The sequence below is a fragment of the Podarcis cretensis genome, assembly GCF_951804945.1.
Source record: "Podarcis cretensis genome assembly, chromosome: 10".
Lineage (NCBI taxonomy): Eukaryota > Metazoa > Chordata > Lepidosauria > Squamata > Lacertidae > Podarcis > Podarcis cretensis.
In genome coordinates, this window is record NC_137179.1 from 12,598,356 (window position 1) to 12,619,059 (window position 20,704).

Genomic DNA, 20,704 nt, shown 5'->3' on the forward strand with positions numbered 1-20,704 from the left:
AGAGGGGTATAAGGGGAGAAGGCTCCTCTTCCCTCCCGCTTTGCTCCTTTAAAGAAGCAGGCACTCTGTCCCTCTCTCCTCCCCACTCTGTGGCTCTTCTCCCGCTTTGCTGTTTCAAAGCGAGCCACGGAGGAGGGAAGGAAGGGGAACCATGGATCCTCTGCTCACGACTGCAGCAGATCCCCTCCGCCACCCATAGGCATTCACTCCATAACACGCACAGACATTTCCCCTTACTTTCTAGGAGGAAAAAAGTGAGTGTTATGGTGCAAAAAATACGGTAATTCCTGGGTTTCATGCATTGATTAGTTTTCAAGCACTGCCTTTTAATGAGAAAGCTGGACAAAAATATTGTGCCTGTTTGAGTGGAGAGAAAGCAAAAATGTTTGCATGTCTCAGAATTCTCACATTAAAGAAAAATTGGAAGCAAAGTTTCCTGACTCCTCCTCAAGTGAAAAATCTGTGGGAGTTCAAGGGCAGCCAAGCAGAGACTCTAGAAGAACAATGCGGCATTTCCCCCTGGGACCACTGGCTGTCATAACTGTTTGCCTAAATTGAATTCAGAAATAAGGAATTGGCTTTGTAAAAGGTTGTTGTTGTTTAGTCGTGTCTGACTCTTCGTGACCCCATGGACCAGGGCATGCCAGGCACTTCTGTCTTCCACTGCCTCCCGCAGTTTGGTCAAACTCATGCTGGTAGCTTCGAGAACACTGTCCAACCATCTCGTCCTCTGTCATCCCCTTCTCCTTGTGCCCTCCATCTTTCCCAACATCAGGGTCTTTTCCAGGGAGTCTTCTCTTCTCATGAGGCGGCCAAAATATTGGAGCCTCAGCTTCAGGATCTGTCCTTCCAGTGAGCACTCAGGGCTGATTTCCTTCAGAATGGATAGGTTTGATCTTCTTGCAGTCCATGGGACTCTCAAGAGTCTCCTCCAGCACCAGAATTCAAAAGCATCAATTATTCAGCAACCAGCCTTCTTTATGGTCCAGCTCTCACTTCCATACATCACTACTGGGAAACTACCTTTTAAAAGGTAGGTAGAGAGAAAAGCAGACAGTTTAAGGAAAATGAAAGCCAAAAGGTAGAAGACAAGACAGGTTCACCTTCTCCAATATGCCCTCTACTTGAATATTGCCATATACTGATTGCCTGAAAAGGGATGGAAAGATCAGTCCATTTCAGTTACCTAGATTTTTCATTATTCCAATCCTACATTCAGTTCTCTACACTTCTGCAGCAATTTGAAACTCAGTTGTTTCTTATGCAATCTGTGTGCTGCTTCAAACTGTTTTGAATGTTGTGTTTCAGTTGCTGCAACGTGCCCTGGGACCACAGGTGACGGTTGGTATATTAATAACAGGACATGACTGTGAAATTCCCCCCAATAAACACATTTTTGTATGCCGTTTTGAACAATGTACACATTTTTGCAAGCAGTTTGCCCTACAGGATGCTATTTTCCAGGAATAGGTTCCTTTTTAGGCACATTTCCCCCAAATACATTGTTTGGTTGGAGAACGGCATTGCAAAATCCAGATAACTGCAAATTGTTTCCTTGTGCACATTTGATAGATTTATTTTTCGGGTGAACTGAATCGAATGTTCACCCATCTGCCTATATATCAGAGCTGATGGGAGATATAATCATTTCCTTACACTGGACACTTATTAGGGTTTACGGATAAATCCTAATGTCTACTACGAAACAGAATTCAATAGGACTCACACCCAGTCAGTTCACTCATCCTCACTCCCCCTTTTGTGAAATGGAACCAAGAGGAATTTTGACAGGCTTTGCACAATAAAAAAACACCACTATGTAAAAGAAGTAGTATTTTATTAATAATGATACTCAATGGCCCCTGGCAGGCTCAAAGTTTTTTGTTCCAGGAATTTCTCCTAAGGGACAGCTGAGTGATAAATTCATATTGAACAAAGGTACATCCAGACAGAATGAAATCAACCAAGGAAGACTCTTACACCGACAACAAATTGGCTCGGCAAAAGACACTATTGTGTATCCTTCGTTTAGATGGAAGTTATTACTTAGAATGATAAGAGTTGGGACCCCAAGGGCCATCTAAGTCCAGCCCCCTGCAGTGCAACTTGCTTATAGAAAGGGACCTACAATCAATTCTGATATAATTTTTGTTTTACGCTCCCATGGTCTGTTCCAGCAATTCCCTGCAGGCGAGGAGCTCTGATGCCCATGCGGAGCTCTTCAACTTGCCAGGGTTCTCTCGGTCATCTTTATGGGGGAGCTCCATGCACACTAGGATACATGCACGCAAGCAGCGAGGATCCATGCGCACAATCTGCTAGCCCAGACACCGTTGTGGGCTCCCCTGAGTTGTTTCACAAGAAGGAATGGAGTGGCCTGTAGTTATGGGAGGGATCGACACAGGTACGCGAAGCGTTGTCTTAACAAACCAGCTCCTCCATTAGACTGAGTGGGGACAGAACAGTGTGCATGCGGATAACCATAAAGACAAGATGACTCAATGGCATGGTGAGCATTAGTACTCCTTACTTCATCCCCCAATTTTTTTCCAGATTACACATGACCATCGAACCCCCTCTCGCTGTAGATCAAGAAATTATTGGCCACCAGAATGTTCATTGTGGGCTGATTCTAGCTTAGCACTGCCACTGGGGGCAACACCCACAAAATGCTTAGAAGCTGGGCGCAAGTTATCAAAAGAACTAGTGGGAGGCTCCTAGGTTTGGTCTGTGCAAGCATGCTCAAGCGCTTTTGCGCATGCGGCAGGGGAGTGCAAATTCCCTCTTCTGAGCAGCAGTCCCTCGTACCGCAGTGAACATTCAAGCACTCTTAACTGTCAAGGGTAATGAAGGCTGCCTACCAGTTCAGTCGCACCCCTTTCCCAGTGCGCAGCACTTTTCCAAGCCAAGGGTCGCGTTGCTTTCTGGCTAGCCTTCCAGGGAGCCACATGGCAGTGGCAGGCAGGGACAGAGGCACGGGTCACCAAGAGCAAATATCACCCTTGTACAGTAGGCAGCTTTCTACGTCCATTCACACAAACAAGGACACCTCTCTGCGCTTCATCCAAGCAAGCAACAGGCATTGTCAAGAGCTCAAGGACACATTCCAGCCAGGCCTATAAAGCTTGATGTGGTGAAGCAGAGACAGCGAGAAGTGTGTAGCCAGGACAGTGTCCCAAGGCTCAGAGATTCCTCTGCAAAAGCTTTCATTTATTAGTGTCCTGGGACTATTCTGTGCCTGTGTAAGAGTCAAAAAGAAAGCAGCCCTCTAGGCAACACGAACATCAGAGCAGCCACGGAATGGGGTTCCTTATATAATTTGTTGATTGCAAAGTGAAGGGCTAACATTATGTAAGCTGCCAACATTTCATTTCTACTTTATTTTTTACATTTCACTTGCCTTGTAATTATTCCTCCCCCCCCCCAAAAAAAAAGCAGCCCTTAAGGGCTGCTTTATTTCTCTAATACAGTTTGGGCTGAGGATGATCAAAGAGAGAAAAGCCAAGGATGGCAGTCTACAAAGATCGCAGTAAACGAAAGCAAAAAAGGAGGGGTGTTCCCGAGTGAGAGAGGAGAATAAAAATCTTCTTGGTTTGGAATACCAAAAACAAGGGAAAAAAGCATTTGGTCACCAGTTAGCACATCGTCTCTTGTGTTGCATCGTGGCATTAGTTACATTCAACAACACAGCTATGTACAGCTCTGGAAAATTTGGCCCAGTTCTCTCCTGAAAAACCACCCAGGGGTGATCCTAAACCATTCTCAGCCTTTTGTGGCATCATCCTGCCAGCATCTCCCATTTGCAATTCCCTACTTCCGGACTCAACAAGATCATCCAACAGTATGGTGAGCTGTGATCTTAGGGATGTGTGCAAATTATGGGCGAGATCCAAAGACTCCCTTCCTCTGGTGGAAGGAGGCTTTCTCCAACAGGAGCCCTTCTCCGTGAACATCTCACTTTTTGTGGACAGATGTGCTCCTTCTGCTGGAAGGAGGGGACCTTTAGATGCAACCTCCAAGCATGACCCTTCCCCAACTGGTTGAAGCCTGAAGCCTTTGCTTTCGTGGTGTGTACGCAAAACAATAACTAGGCCCACACCTGCACAACACCTTTAAATTACTATGATGGCACTTTGTCACGGCTTCCTTCAAAGGATCTTGGGACCTGTAATGTGTTAAGGGTGCTCCCCTCAAAGAACTACCATTCCCAGAGTTGTTTAACAATAATCCTTCTTCCCAGGAAACTCTGGGAATTGTAGCTTTGTAAGGGGAATAAAGAGATGCGGGTGGCACTGTGGTCTAAACTACAGAGCCTAGGGCTTGCCAATCAGGAGGTCAGCGGTTCGAATTCCTGCAACAGGATGAGCTCCCGTTGCTCAATCCCTGCTCCTGCCAACCTAGCAGTTTGAAAGCACATCAAAGTGCAAGTAGATAAATAGGTACTGCTCTGGCGGGAAGGTAAACGGTGTTTCCGTGAGCTGCTCTGGTTTCACCAGAAGCGGCTTAGTCATTCTGGCCACATGACCCGGAAAAACTGCCTGCGGACAAACATCGGCTCCCTCAGCCAGTAAAGCAAGATGAGCGCCACAACCCCAGAGTCGTTCGAGACTGGACTTAATGGTCAAGGGTCCTTTACCTTTACGGGGAATAAGGGTCTCTTAACAACTCTCAGTACCCTTACTGTTTTATTTGACATTTGGAGATACGTTTGTTCCTACATGTGTACACCAGCCATGTTTTTTGTGTGTGTGCAAACCCAACCACAAAAAAGTAAAAGAAAAGAAAGGTCCTCTACACTTCTAGGCTTAATTGGCACTTTACCAATTAGAGTTGCCCCCACCCCCCCAAAGCTCAGCACCCCAGAGACCATGCTATCTTAGAATGCAGACTGTGGCATCATCCAGCTCATAAGGAATGCAGAGCCAAACCATGGTTTAGTGTGGATGAGCAAATGTACAAGTTCCCGGAGCAAATGTCATTTTCATGAAGAATCTCACGTTCCCAGAGCAATGATCATGAACGCAGCAATTATCTGAGTTCTGGCTTTTGTTGTGCAGGCTTCCTCAAACTCGGCCCTCCGGACTACAATTCCCATCATCCCTGACCACTGGTCCTGCTCGCTAGGGATCATGGGAGTTGTAGGCCAAAAACATCTGGAGGGCCGAGGCTGAGGAAGCTTGCTGTTGTGCTACCCAGTGCTTAGCATGATGTGCTGATCCAGCCTTGTGGATCGCCTCCCCCAGGAAAAAAAAAGGGGTTTTGTAAACATGGGTTTTGTAAGCCTTGCTTACAACAAGTGTGTTGTCTGGAGCGAGACAAGCCATAAGCCAAGGTTTGAGCATAATGCTAAGCCACTGATAGCATTAGCAGAACCAGGGGCACTACCCGCCACATGCAATCTTTGGTTTGGCTAAGTGTTGTGTGTGGATAGTGTAGCATAACGCAGTTCCTCCCTCCACAAAACACCCTGTTCCTGGAAAGCTAGCAGACCAAGAGGTTCTAATACCTCCCTGATCTGCTGCCTTTGAATTTGCAGTGAGACATTGGGGCAACTATTCCCCTGCATTCTCAAGCAGAACAATATGAGGAGGTTGTATCGTGTCCTTTCTCTGAAGCTGTAGATTGGCACGGAGTATCTTCTCAAGCATGCACATGAACAGTAAGTGAAATTTAGGAATAAGAAAGCTAGGCGTTGCCACTTCATTCAGATGCTGACCATTCCACCACAATATCTGTATACTCAGGATCATTTCACACGTAACAGTAACAAACCCAGGCTTGCAACTTACTGCTCACTCAACAGGACCTGCATCCAAACCCAGGTCCCTAGCAAGTGTGCCTATAGGATAGAGACTTTTCCAAACACCGATTTGTCCTCTAAACATTATATGTCTTTAGGTATATGGTTAAAGGCAGAGGCGGGGACCTTAAAATGTTATTTATCTATTTCTTGGATTTATATACTGCTTCTTTGTGGCTTAGGGCCCTCGTATTTACGGGACCGCCTCTCCTGGTATACCCTGCAGAGGACCTTAAGGTCCATGAATAATCATAGTTTAGAGGTCCTGGGCCCTAAGGAAGTCAGATTATCCTCCACCAGGCCCAGGGCCTTCTCAGTGATGGCTCCGAACTGGTGGAATGCTCTGTCCCATGAGACCAGGGCCCTGCAGGATTTAACTTCCTTCCGCAGAGCCTGTAAGACGGAGCTATTCCACCTGACTTTCAATTTGAATTTAGCCTGATCTTTTATTCCCCTTCCTTCCCTCCCCCCTCCCCTTTTTATGAAGATTACCCGCTCTGGGTTCCCACAGCTAATTCTCCCCTGGTCTCCTCGCTGGCCCAGATAGGACTAATTTAGCTAGCTAGCCCTGGTGATCATCTAATGTTTTTTGGATTATTATTATTAACAATGCTGTCAAGGTGGTTTGAGTGAAAAGGTCCCACAATGGCCTGCTCATTTTTTTACCCACCCCTCATTTAAAAAAAGAACTGTTTAGATAAGTCAGCAAGCCATGGAATAGATGGGAGTGTAATACTGTACTGAAAATTCCCCAGTGGACATTTTTGCACACAAAAAAGGGGGGGGAGGTTCTGGGAACCAAAATTTCCCCACTCCCAAGTTAACTTTTTCACACCTGATCACTGATATTCAAAACACCTCTCAGCTGTTGCTGCAGCGCTTACTCCTTGGGACTGAAATTCCAACCAATCAGGATTCACGTTGCTATCAACATGTCATGTGGCAAATTGCATCACAAAGCCAATTGAGAGGGGGGGTGATCCTTCTTGTCCTCTCTCTGAAATGGGTTTGTGGTGGTGGCCACCTAGCCAATCAGATTCAGCTATGCAATGATGTGAAATAAGCCAGTTCCAAGGAAACTGCAGACAGCGTCATCCTCGCTGTTAGTAGGTGCTGGTGGGAAAGCCATGATCCAAACTCTTTTTGCAGCTTCCCTGAAAATCACTGAAAGGAGAGAGGCCTGCTTCATGGAGGGAAAATGCCCCTAAGATTTTCCCAATTTTGGCTCAGCATTATTCTGGTGTTCTCATATGAATAATTTCAGCGAGTAGTTATTGACCATGTAGCACTACAGATAAGCTCGTTATCACCAGATATGTGCAATATCGATAAACACAAAACCAAACACGTTGTTGCTTCTCACATTAGAAAATTACTCCAAAGTGGGAGCCACACTTGGGGTGGGGGAAAGGTTTATCCTGTCATATGTTGGCCACTGCAACTAGTAATGTAATTAAAAAGCGATGTTCCTCAAACTGGAATGAATGTAAACATTTTGAACTCACAATTTCCCAATTTCTCTTTCAAATCCTGAACATAAAAATCTCACACCTGAAAACTGAATCCACATTCTGTATGTAGAAGTTTCTACCTCCACATCTGAAACATGTGTGCTCCTCAAGTATCACATTTTGGCAAGCAGCACCTTCTGTGAAATCTCATATGCTGCCAAGCACTTAAAAGTGCCTGAAGCGCTTAAAAAACACCCCACCAACCATTCTGAACATGTCAACTATCAAACTCTGAAAAATATCAAATGTTCAAATCAACTATCATGGAAAGTCAAGTGCAGATATGTGTTAAGAGTCACAAGCTTTTAACTGAAGAACTGGCTAGGCTAAACTGATGTTGAACTGACTAAAAAGGCATCCCTGGTTAATTGGTCAACACTAATTTTTTTTAAAAAGTTAATTATTTTTGTTATAGCTACTTAGGAGAGGCATGCCTCTGTCACTTGAACACAGAGGACCATGCACACTAGAAAGAGTGTCAGAGTAGGACGTGGGAGAGCAGGGCTCAAAGCTCCGCTCAGCCTTAAAGCTCGCTGCGTGACCTTGGTCCAGTCACAGACTTTCAGCTTAACCTACCTCACAGGGTTATCGCGAGGATAAAAGTTGGGAAAAGCAGAACCACGTATGTCACCTTGAGCTCCTTGGCGGAATGTAGTAAGAAAATTAAAGAATAAAAACATCACTTCTAAGGTGGCACCTACTGTAGCATATGCCATCTTAAAATACACCCCTTTCGTCCAAAAGTAACGCTTTATTCATATGCAGATTTGGATCAAGTAAAACTAAATAAATGGTTGTTTAATTCTGCACATGAATAAAGCTTCTTCTTTTTTTTTACTGTGAGGGTGGGGAAGCATATGCTCTTTGTTTTTCTTTATCAGAGGCTGAATCCCTAATTAATATTCAGTGGAGATTCGGGAAATATGGGAGCATCCAGAGAATACTGGAAAGTATTCAACACCATAATTTGCAGGCGCAAAACTGAGAATTTTGGGGAGCAGTTTTCTTGCCCTGCTGTGCACCTGACTTACATGCGTTTCTGGGAATAAGCCCTTAGCTTTGTCTAACTGTCTGTTCACGCTCAGGGTCTTATTAGTTTGTTGAACCCTAGACGTGGCTGTTTCCCAGTATGAAGAAATCACCAAAACGCTTCCCCCTTCGCAAGCACCGCTGAAATGAATGGCAGGTATTCAAGGGCTGGAAATATGCAGGTGACATCATCATTGGCAGCTGGCGCCCATCTGACACTTAGGCAAAGCGTTGCAATGAGAAAACCATCAGTCTTGGCTTACGGCTCCTCACTGCAGCTACAAAATTCACATATATAGTTTTAAACTGAATCGATCAGCTCCGTCATTTTGCTGGCCAGGGATAAGGAATGAGATGGCTAATGTTTGGGTTAAGCACAAACCATGGTCAAAATAAAGACAGCATTGACATGAATCAAAGAAAGTTACAATCGCAAAAGTGAAGTTCGCATTATACATGGCCAGGCCACCATTGCGGGTTTCACGCAAGAAGGTCCTTTCCTACTGCGACCTAGGACCCTCTATTTCAGAGAGATTGATCCTGGGAGATTGAACCTGTGGTTCCTCCCCAAAGTCTGAACAGCAGTTCTGATTCTTAAGTACAACGCACCACCTTCTTGGTGGGCCTGGAATGCAAAGGAATGTAGGATGAAGCCCATACTGGAAACCCAGCACGCAACTTTCAGGCATTGCAAAATTGGCTTCCAGTTAAGTGTCTACAAAAACAGGAACTGACTGCCCAGGGTCTATCAACCAGGCCAGATTCTTGCTTCTCAAATGTGCAGGTACTCGGCATTTTGACAATGCGAGGCCAGCTCAGAATTGTGCCCAGTTCTGCAGCGTGGGATCAAATAGGTTTGGGTTTTATGACCAAGAGCAATCTGGACTGCTCAACAGCAACTATTACCTTACAGCAATAGGCCTGTGTGGAAAGACCGGGCAATTTGTTTCATCAAAAAATAAATTTTTTGCTTAAAAAACATTCACATTTCTTTTTAAAAAAAGGTTTCCCAGTTTATGCTACAAGGACTGGAGAATACTGCTATTGAAAGGAGTAACCTGTCATTTTCTTTAAAAACAAAACAAAACAAAAAAGGAGAGAAAAATTGGCACTGTCCTATGACTTGTTCAATACTCCCTGAAAGAAACAGGAACGGCAGACTCCAGGCACCTTTCAAAATCCAGCTTTGAAAACAAAAAAAGGAAACCAAAAGGAAACCATATCCCCAATTGAATGGGTTGCCAGTCTTAAATCTGAGCAATATGAAATACTCAGCAAAGCCCTTTGTTACCCCCTACCCCTCTTCAAACTGCTTGATGCTCTTGAGTCACAACGTTGGCAACACCCAGTCAAATCCCGCCATTTTGCTGAGATAACCACCAATCACCACATGAAACACTGCACGTGAGGACTCTGACTCCTCTGTCCATCTTCAAGTTATCAATGGAGCAATTGTTATTGTAGCATTCCATGCAAATCCCATTTTAAGGGTTGGGTTTTGAGTCCCCGCAGCCTTTCCCCAGTTTGTTCATTTGGCGAGACACACCAACTCCCTCGGACCCAGGTTCTCAGGCTTTGCAATGTTCCAGCTGCATTCGCAACACACCACTTTTGTGGAGAAACCATAGCTGTAGGAATTCCTCCGGCATAGCGTGAAACCACGAATCCGGCAAGATGTTGTCGTAGTAGTGGTGACTGATAAACTTCCCATGCAGGTCCATCGAAAAGGGCCAGAACCCATAAATCGTTACTTCTTCACACAAACCCAGAGCTGCACTGACCAGGAAGAGGCCTGTCGACAGCCGCTTTCCATGGATTCCTTTGTTCTTCCAGAACTTTCCGATGTTGCGCAAGAAGTTTGGGTTGGCGAAAATCACCTTTTGCCTGGCGCCAACGTCTGCTAGGGTGTAGTAGACCCTGAGAGAGGGCTCTGTCCCCGCTTTCATGGAGAAGGCCGGCATATAGATGTAGCTCTGGTTGTAGACTTTAACACTGTCCACAAAGGCTTTTCGGGACCAAAGAAGGTTCTGGAACCTGTTCAAAAACAGCAAGGGCAAGGGTGGGGAGAGAGGAATAACAAGTCAATGCCTTAAAATCAATTCAAAACAGTTTGAAAAGGCCTTGCGAGTACTGATGGAGAAGGCTTTTTGAGACCAAAGAAGATTTTGGACAAAAATATGTAATATTTACAAAAAAGCAAATGGTTTACACCTCAGATTCAAATGCTGATTTGGAAAGAAATTGAACATACTGATAGCTATGACTGAAATATTTCTGCTCTATCAAACAGGTTGGTGTTTCTGTTTTCCTTTTTAAAAATATATACCGTATATTTTGCACCATAACACTCACTTTTTTCCTCCTAGAAAGTAAGGGGAAATGTCTGTGCGTGTTATGGAGGGATTGCCTATGGGTGGCGGGGGGGATCTGCTGCAGTTGTGAGCAGAGGATCCATGGTTCCCCTTCCTTCCCTCCTCCATGGCATGCTTTGAAACAGCAAAGCGGGAGAAGAGCCGCTGAGTGGGGAGGACTTACACACAAGTGTAAGCGGCTCTTGTCCGGTTGGTTCCTTTAAAGCAAACAGGCTCTCTGTCCCTCTCTCCTCCCCACTCAGCTCGCTACATAGCAGCAAAGTTTTTCAGCTCGCTAAGCTGGGGATGAGCGGGGAGGAGGAAGAAAAGCAGAGCCTGCTTGCTTTAAAGGAGCAAAGTGGGAGAGGAGAGGAGCCTTCTCCCCTTATACCCCTCTTCTGCATTATTAGCAACATCCTTCTCCACCCACCCCACACGTGCTCCTTGTCCCTTGAGTGCTTTTCCTTCCCTCCCCACTTAAAACATGGTTACAAAGCACGGATCCACATGGATCCTCAGGATTTTTGCACTGGGTCACCCCAAATTCACCATCAGATCACATAGCATGTCCATGGCTACATCTTGCACCAAATAAATCATGCACCCACTGTTGCTTGGAGCCGCAGTGGTGCAAAAATGTGGTCACAAAGCATGGAGCCACATGGATCCTCAGGATTTTTGCACTGGGCTACTCCAAACTCACTGTCAGATCACATGTCTGTGGCCACAGCATGAACCACAAAAATCATACATCCACTGTTTCGTTTAGAATATTTTTTTTCTTGTTTTCCTCCTCTAAAAACTATGTGCGTGTTATGGTCGGGTGCGTGTTATAGAGCGAAAAATACGGTATATTTTATTTTCAAATTTTATAATCATAGTATTTTATAAATTCAAAAATACAATGTAGACCTCACCCCTCCCCTCCCCCGGTGTTTCTGTTTCCCCATTTCATCATGTTTACTAGGGCTGGGCAAGATGTATCAATATTTCATCCGAAACCAGATTGAAATCCATATTGTGATATCAATTTCATAATTCTTGAGCTGGCAATATATCGTGAATAATTATGTGTATGTGTGCGTGCGAGCTATGCAAAAATCACAATGTGGGTAAAAGCGTGAGGCCAGCCAATGCCTATACATAGCTCCATTCTGATATATCAGTATACAGTGGTACCTCGGGTTACAGATGCTTCAGGTTACAGACGCTTCAGGTTACAGACTCCACTAACCCAGAAATAGTACCTTGGGTTAAGAACTTTACCACAGGATGAGAACAGCAGGAGGCCCCATTAGCTATGGGGCTTACATTAACTTCAGGTTAAGAACAGTTTCAGGTTAAGAACAGACCTCCAGAACAAATTAAGTTCTTAACCTGAGGTACCACTGTGCTGCAATGTTTAGCCAGTGATATATGACGATGTTGAAAAGCAGACATCACCCCACCCTAATGTTTACCCTTTGCAGAAATGGAGAATGTGAGGACACAAGCAGAGCCCTGCTGGTTCAGACCAGCAGCCCAACAGGTCCAGCATCCCGTTCTCACAGCGGCCAACCAGATGCCTGTGGGAAGACGGCAAAGAGTGCTTTCGCCTCTCCTCCAGTTTCGCCTCTCCTCCAGTTTCTAGTACCTGGTATTCAGACACATGCTGCCTCCAACAGTGAAGGCACTGTGGCCAGGAGCCACTAATAACATAAGCCCCACGCATGCCTCTAATCTTCTTCTAAAGCCATCCCACTTGGTGGCCATCACTGGCTCCTGAGGGAGCAAATTCTATAAGTTAACACAGGAAGCCTATCCCTTTGTTCTCTTTCTTCCCCTGGCATTGGGCTTTGCATACTGACTTTCAGTGTGACAGGCTTTGGCATGAGCTGAATGCCCAGTGGATTACCATGGATTCTTGTCCTCGTCTCTTCACATCATTTGCCATCCTGGCAGAGGAATTGCAACAGATGCAACCAAGAGCTTGGAAGTGCCAGCAGGTCAGCAATGACACACAGAAGGGGCGTTTGCAAGTATCTTAGACAACAACGCTGGGAGCCAACTTTTCAACAGGCGCAGGGCCCAGTTCGGCAGATGGGAAGAAATACAGGCAGCCAAGAGGCCCCAGGGCTATGGGCCATCAGAAACTAAAAAGCCATGCAAACAAGGAAATATTAGCAGTCACCCGGTATTCTTGTTTTGTATTTTTCTGTTGTGAACCACCCTGGGAACTTCGAATGAAGGGCATTATACTACAACTACTACTACTACTACTAATAATAATAATAATAGGCCTTTCCACTTCATCCCTCTGATATAAAAAAATCATGGCGTTAAATATGATAAAGAACTACTTAGTAATGCCGTAGGTATGGCAACAGCAGAGCATACATGGCCTTGGATTTCCTCCAAGAGTTCCTGTAGTTCCCCACCCCTGCATCAAGGAAACTTCATATAACATGAGGGTGTTGTTGTTTTTACAACGCCTTACTAAGGAGAGACTCTTGAGAGTCCCATGGACTGCAAGAAGATCAAACCTCTCCATTCTTAAGGAAATCAGCCCTGAGTGCTCACTGGAAGGACAGATCGTGAAGCTGAGGCTCCACTACTTTGGCCACCTCATGAGAAGACTCCCTGGAAAAGACCCTGATGTTGGGAAAGATGGAGAGCACAAGGAGAAGGGGACGACAGAGGACGAGATGGTTGGATAGTGTTTTCGAAGCTACAAACATGAGTCTGACCAAACTGCGGGAGGCCATGGAAGACAGAAGCACCTGGCGTGCTCTGGTCCATGGGGTCACGAAGAGTCGGACACAACTAAACGACTAAACAACAACAACAACTAGGGAGAGAGGAGTAGGAGGAGACACAGTTTGATTTCTGCTCTTGCTGATAGCCCTGTCTTTCCAGTTTTGCTCCACGTTGTTACACATAGACCAATGGTTGTCTCCACGATTCGCCCAGTAGAAGATTTAAATCCGAATAGAGAGGAAGATGGCAGTTGGGTTGGCAGTTTTGTCGCAAAGTAATGTGGGGCAGCTTAATACAGTGGTACCTCTGGTTCCGAACTTAATTTGTTCCGGAGGTCTGTTCTTAACCTGAAACTGTTCTTAACCTGAGGTACCACTTTAGCTAATGGGGCCTCCCGGTGCCGGCGAGCGATTTCTGTTCTCATCCTGAGGTAAAGTTCTTAACTCAAGGTGCTACTTCTGGGTTAGCGGAGTCTGTAACCCGAAGTGTTTGTAACCCGAGGTGCTTGTAACCCGAGGTACCACTGTACAGGCTTTGCAAGAGATAATAACTGGCAGCAAATCTATGGACCTGACATTTTCTCTGTGTAAGCCAGTGGTAGCCAATGTGGCAGCTTCCAGATACGGGACACCTACTTCCATCAGCTGCAGACAGCATGGTCAATAGGGAGGATGGAAGTTGTGGTCTATTAACATCTGGAGGGCGTCCCGCAGGCTATCCCTGCTATAAGCAATAGAAAGTTGGGTGCTTTCCAAATATTCATTTAGGTTTCAACAAAACCAGCTGTGGCTTGCTTTGAGGCTGCTCATAGCTACCCTTTCCCTCCTACATCAACTCATCCTGTAATTAACTATATGAAATGCTGAAATAGCGACTTTGCGGGTCATGTGCGCCATCAGTCTGAGGAGGCATCATAAGCCCTGACATAAACATTATGTGAGGAAGATAAAAGAGAAGCTGAGCTTAATAAGAAAACATTGCTACTATTATTCCAAAAAAGCGAACCAGAATTAGAAACACATCTGGCTCAGGAGGGTGCATTTCTTGCTTCTATTTAAATGCAAATGTCATATTCTCGGAATAGCTGGGTTTAACACATATGAAGTGGGATTGGACTAATGCTAAATCCTTTTTTTGCGAATTAATTTTTATTCATTTTTCAAATTTATAACACGACAACTCCAATTAAAACTAATTTAATACACACACGAGAGGGACGTGGGTGGCACTGTGGGTTAAACCACAGAGCCTAGGACTTGTCGATCAGAAGGTCGGCGGTTCGAATCCCCGCGATGGGGTGAGCTCCCGTTGCTGGGTCCCTGCTCCTGCCAACCTAGCAGTTTGAGAGCATGTCAAAGTGCAAGTAGATAAATAGGTACTGCTCCGGCGGGAAGGTAAACAGCGTTTCCGTGCGCTGCTCTGGTTCGCCAGAAGCAGCTTAGTCATGCTGGCCACATGACCCAGAAGCTGTACACCGGCTCCCTCAGCCAATAAAGCAAGATGAGCACCGCAACCCCAGAGTCGGCCACGACTGGACCTAATGGTCAGAGGTCCCTTTACCTTTACTTTAATACACTCACACCAAAAAAAGACAAAAAAAACCTGGCTTCCCACTCTCTCAGGTATTTCCATTTCTTCCCACTTTACATGCTGCTTATTTTACAGATTTATCTCTAATTAGCATTTTTTGGGGGGAGACTACTGGTAAATCCAATCTAGTGTAGTATCTGGCTAGATACCCGTGGGTTCTCAAATCAAACCTGATAGAGATTGGCACCCTCAATGAACAGCTTCTGGATGTGAAGGCTGTGCTAAGTTGCCAGTTTGGTGGACCTTTCACCAAACCCAGTTTCTGGCACGCTCCAGTAGATATCCAATCTTTTGGATCCCACACAAGCAAGTACAGTGGTACCTCGGGTTACATATGCTTCAGGTTACATACGCTTCAGGTTACAGACTCTGCTAACCCAGAAATAGTACCTTGGGTTAAGAACTTTGCTTCAGAATGAGAACAGAAATCGTGCTCTGGCGGTGCGGCGGCAGCAGGAGGCCCCATTAGCTAAAGTGGTGCTTCAGGTTAAGAACAGTTTCAGGTTAAGAACGGAGCTCCGGAACGAATTAAGTACTTAACCCGAGGTACCACTGTATCAATATATTGCCCAGCCCTAGTCTCAGCTTTTTTAATAATAATAATAATAATAATAATAATAATAATAATAATAATAATAAAATTTATTTATATCCAGTCCTCCCCAGCCGAAGCCAGGCTCAGGGCGGCTAACAACAATAAAACAGTACAAAAGTACAGTACAAACAACACTCTAAAATCATTCATTATAAAATTAATTAATTCAAGCCACTGGCCACCATTGGGCCAGAGCTCCGCGAAGATTGCCGAAGGAGGGAGTCAGGCTGTGCCCTGGCCAACGGCCTGGCGGAACAGCTCTGTCTTGCAGGCCCTGCGGAAAGATGTCAAGTCCCGCAGGGCCCTAGTCTCTTGTGACAGAGTGTTCCACCAGGTCGGAGCCACAGCCGAAAAAGCCCTGGCTCTAGTTGAGGCCAGCCTAACTTCTCTTTGGCCTGGGACCTTCAAGATGTTTTTATTTGAAGACCGTAAGTTTCTCTGTGGGGCATACCAGGAGAGGCGGTCCCGTAGGTACGAGGGTCCTAGGCCGTATAGGGCTTTAAAGGTTAAAACCAGCACCTTAAACCTGATCCTGTACTCCACCGGGAGCCAGTGCAGCTGGTATAGCACCGGATGAATGTGATCTTGCAGCGAAGACCCCGTAAGGAGTCTCACTGCAGCATTCTGCACCTGCTGGAGTTTCTGGAGTTTCTTAATTGCCATGCCTACGGCTTTCAAAATCAAGAAGTGGTGTCTGCGATGGGCACACGTGTCGTTCAGTTGGGGATGTGAGATTGGGCCAATATCAACAGGCATTTCCTATCTCACCTCAACTGCAACACATTTCAGGGAAGTCTGTTTATTTAGTTCTCCTGACTTCCAGTGCTATATACGCATGTGAGGCTGAGGTTGTTGTAATGCTCAGGGTACAGACCAGAGCCAGCCAATGGGGCACCCTCCAGATCTCTTGGACTGGTTCCCCACATTTCTTCACTGCAACGTCAATTCACTGGTTGCTGCTTTTCTTTTTAAATAGGTGGAAAGGAAGGTGGAACACCATTATATCGTATCACATATCTCCTTTACCAGGCATCCACTGGAAGAGACTCAGGAGACAGAAGCAGCCCATTTGGGCCTCCTCCGTAGGCTGCGTTCAGACATCACACTAAACCATAGTTTAGCATGATGAGGATGAGCCACAGCAAACCACTGTCCTGTGCACACACACCCTTGCCCTCCTCTTTTGCAGCCACCAAGATTGAAAACATCTGCTTCTGAGTAACCACAGTTTAGCATGCTGTCATCTCCAAACTCTAAAATGTGGTTAGTATTAACTATGTTTTCCTTAAACAAGGTAAGCTAACAGGCCAAGGTTTGAATTTAAATTTCCAAATAAGCTCCATAATTAACATTAGCCAGTTGGCTGGGTTCGGATGACACGACCGGCTACAGTTAATCTAAACTCGAAATTAATGGTGCCATACTCCTCCCTGAAGCTGCGCTGGAGGACTTTCCAGGCTGAGTTTGACCCTTGGCATCTATAAGAAAGAAACCAGCCAGCAAGGTTGGCACAGAAACCTAGGATGCTGCCTTATTCTGAGGCAGACTGTCGGACCATATACCTCACTACCTGACACTAGCTGGCAGCAGCTTGCCAGACTTCGCACAGAAGAAGAAGAAGAGTTTGGATTTGATATCCCGCCTTTCACTCCCTTTAAGGAGTCTCAAAGCGGCTAACATTCTCCTTACCCTTCCTCCCCCACAACAAACACTCTGTGAGGTGAGTGGGGCTGAGAGACTTCAGAGAAGTGTGACTGGCCCAAGGTCACCCAGCAGCTGCATGTGGAGGAGCGGAGACGCGAACCCGGTTCCCCAGATTACGAGACTACTGCTCTTAACCACTACACCACACTGGCACAGAGTTCCCTGCCAGCCGCCCTACCTGGAGATACTGGGGATTGAACCTGGATTGAACCACAGCTTCTGCATGCAAAGCAGATGCTCTACCCCTGAGCTACAGGGCTTTCCTCATCAAATCCGCAATGGCCTCTGTTTGACAGCCACCAACTGTGTTGGCCTAGGTGGGCCAATGGTCTAATGCAGTATAAGTCAACCTCTTTCCTTGGAAAATGTTTACGGTGCATTCAGTCTTCCCCATGCAGTTCATCGTTACGATCCTCTCTCTTTTCCTCACTGTAAACTAATTTATCCAAGTAAGCACAAACAGTAGTTTATCCGTTTATCCACCCACATCTAGGCTCCTGCCTCTCCCAGTTGCTCTGTCTCAGGCTATTATCCCAGAATACTTATTTACTACAAAAAACGGATAACGCTGCGGTTACGTGGGTTCAGTTTCTACTTGTTTTGTCTGAGAGGAGGAACTCTTCCACCAGAACCACCTCCTCACTGTTCTAGCCTGCCTCTGTTCCTTTGGGCATCGTTAAGCACAGCAAAAAACAAGTTCTTTGCGAGTGGTTTCTGCTTTGATGAAAAATGAAAGCAGCTCTCTGGTGGGTTTCAAGGCTTCTTTGCTTCCCCTCCCTCCTTACAGAAGGCCTGGAAGCTGTGACCCTCCAGATGTTGTTGAACTCCAACTCCCAACAGCCACAGCCAACATGGCTAATGCAGCAACACCTGGAGGGCCACAGGTTCGTCACCCCTTGTTATAAATTAGGGATGTCCAACAAGTCGATCACGATCGACTGGTAGATCCCCAGGAGGTTTTGGTAGATCGCGGTCGATCGCTGAGTCCCTTGGTAAAATAGAATCCGGCCCCTCACCCTGCCCTCCAGAATGGAAGAGAGGCTGTTAGTTTCCCCAGCTATCTGTTGGTGAGTGTTTGTTCCCCTTTCTCTCTAAAAAAAGCTCAACAACTTTGCCCTGAACTCCCAAAATGGGGGTGGATTACTGCCATTTTTAATTCTGCAGCAGTAGGAGTACAATATGGGCATGTCTTTAACATCTAACATTAAAAACCTAACAGTACCAAATTATCGAAGGCTTTTCACCAAAGCCAGACTAAACGTCTTTCTTTCTGCAGTGTTGGATGGCAGGTTGAGAGGAGTCCCCTACCAGGACAGACTTTGCTCGTGTGCTCAAGACATCAATTCCATAAAACATATTTTGCTGCACTGTGCAAAATATGAGCAAGCCAGGGCTGAACTGATATTACCCTTGCTGGTACCTTTCCCGGGAAAATCAGAGGCTCACTATGTCAGGTTCCTATTGGAAGACCGGACAAATGCTAGAACATTAGCAGTGGCAAAGTTTTTATCCGTTTTTATTGCAAGAACCAACGATCCCTATCTTTTGAACAAAATGCTTGTTTAACCTGGAGGTAGGCTGTATGAATTGTGCATTGCTTTGTAACGATTTGTTGGGTCTCTGGACCATAATAAAGATTGACTGATTAATTCTGTGAGTAGATCGCAGTCTCTTGGGAGTTGGCCACCCCTGCTATAAATGAACATGCTAAACAAAACACGGAATGCCCCACTGACGTGGGAATTGGAAGGATGGATTCGTCTCAATTCCTGCTTTTGTTTCTCTTTCAGTCTAGGGACCAAAGAGACACTCAGATCTTTTAGGAATTTCCTGCCAGAAGGTCCTAACTCTATTTCCCAGCTGCTGTTTGATTTCCTCCCTAAATTGGTCTTCTTTGGCCTTACCTCTTTTGCTCATATGTTTATAAGGTCCATTGTTATCTTGGACAATTGTTGATAGCTACTTCCTCTTGTTCATCACTCACTTGACAGCTCTGTCTTCCGTTATTCCATCTGGGATGCTGCTACTCTTAACGACATTGCTTCCTTCCCCTTCTCATTTTTTTAATGGTCCCTTTTTATTTTATTAGAATAACAACAACAACGAATAATAAATAATGCATGGAGTAAAGAAATGTGTGTGTAGATATATAGCATAATCGAACTACTATTATATTACAATAAATTATATTGATATACATTGTCCTGCACGTTATTCATTCCAAAATGTAATTAAAAAAAATTCTACGGAAATTGCTAGGAGAACTGATGAAAACACTTTGAATTGTGCTCGGAAACGTACTAGGAGCCAGTGTAGGTCTTTCAAGACCGGTGTTATGTGGTCCCGGCGGCCACTTCTAGTCACCAGTCTAGCTGCCGCATTCTGGTTTACCGTATTTTTCGCACCATAGGGCGCACCGGACCATAGGGCGCACCCAGTTTTTTGGGGGGAAAATAAAGGGGGGGAAATTATTTTTCCCCCAGGCGTGGGGCTGGGACCCCAGGCCCGAAACAGGCAAGTCTCCGCAAGCCGTGGGAGCGCTCCCGCTGCTTGCGGAGAGGTCCGCGAAGCCTGGACGCGCTGAGCTCAGCGCGCGCAGGCTTCAGCCTGCAGGCAAGTCTCCGCAAGCAGCGGGAGCCCAGCGCTGTCCCCGGAGTCTGCGAGGCTGGCGACGGGGAGGAGCCGGCTTCTCCCCCCGCCAGCCTTCTAGCCAAGTCGGGGGACAGCGGGAAGGGCGTGCTGCGCCTCTCCCCTGTCCCCGGAGTCTGCGAGGCTGGCGACGGGGAGGAGCCGGCTTCTCCCCCCGCCAGCCTTCTAGCCAAGTCGGGGGACAGCGGGAAGGGCGCGCTGCGCCTCTCCCCTGTCCCCCGAGTTTGCGGGGCTGGCGACGGGGAGGAGCAGGCTTCTCCCCCCGCCAGCCTTCTAGCCAAGTCGGGGGACAGCGGGAAGGGCGCGCTGCGCCTCTCCCCTGTCCCCCGAGTTTGCGGGGCTGGCGACGGGGAGGAGCAGGCTTCTCCCCCCGCCAGCCTTCTAGCCAAGTCGGGGGACAGCGGGAAGGGCGCGCTGCGCCTCTCCCCTGTCCCCCGAGTTTGCGGGGCTGGCGACGGGGAGGAGCCGGCTTCTCCCCCCGCCAGCCTTCTAGCCAAGTCAGGGGACAGCGGGAAGGGCGCGCTGCGCCTCTCCCCTGTCCCCCGAGTTTGCGGGGCTGGCGACAGGGAGGAGCTGGCTTCTCCCCCCGCCAGCCTTCTAACCAAGTTGGGGGATAGCGGGGTGGCGGCATTCCGCCTCCCCGCTGTCCCCCAAGCTTGTGGGGCTGGCGGTGGGGCTCTCCTGAAGCCTGGAGAGCGAGAGGGGTAGGTGCGCACCGACCCCTCTCGCTCTCCAGGCT

The 20,704-nt window shown here is 46.6% G+C and overlaps 1 protein-coding gene across 1 annotated transcript in view; it reads right to left on the reverse strand.

Annotated features, from left to right (window-relative positions):
- Positions 1-1,826: 1,826 nt before the first annotated feature.
- Positions 1,827-20,704, reverse strand: part of LOC307225147 (alpha-N-acetylneuraminide alpha-2,8-sialyltransferase-like) — a 93,012-nt gene continuing 74,134 nt past the window's right edge. The window contains exon 5 of the mRNA XM_079992973.1: positions 1,827-10,374. Coding sequence (XP_079849099.1) covers positions 9,909-10,374 — 466 coding nt within the window. The 3' untranslated portion in view covers positions 1,827-9,908. The remainder of the gene's footprint in view (positions 10,375-20,704) is intronic.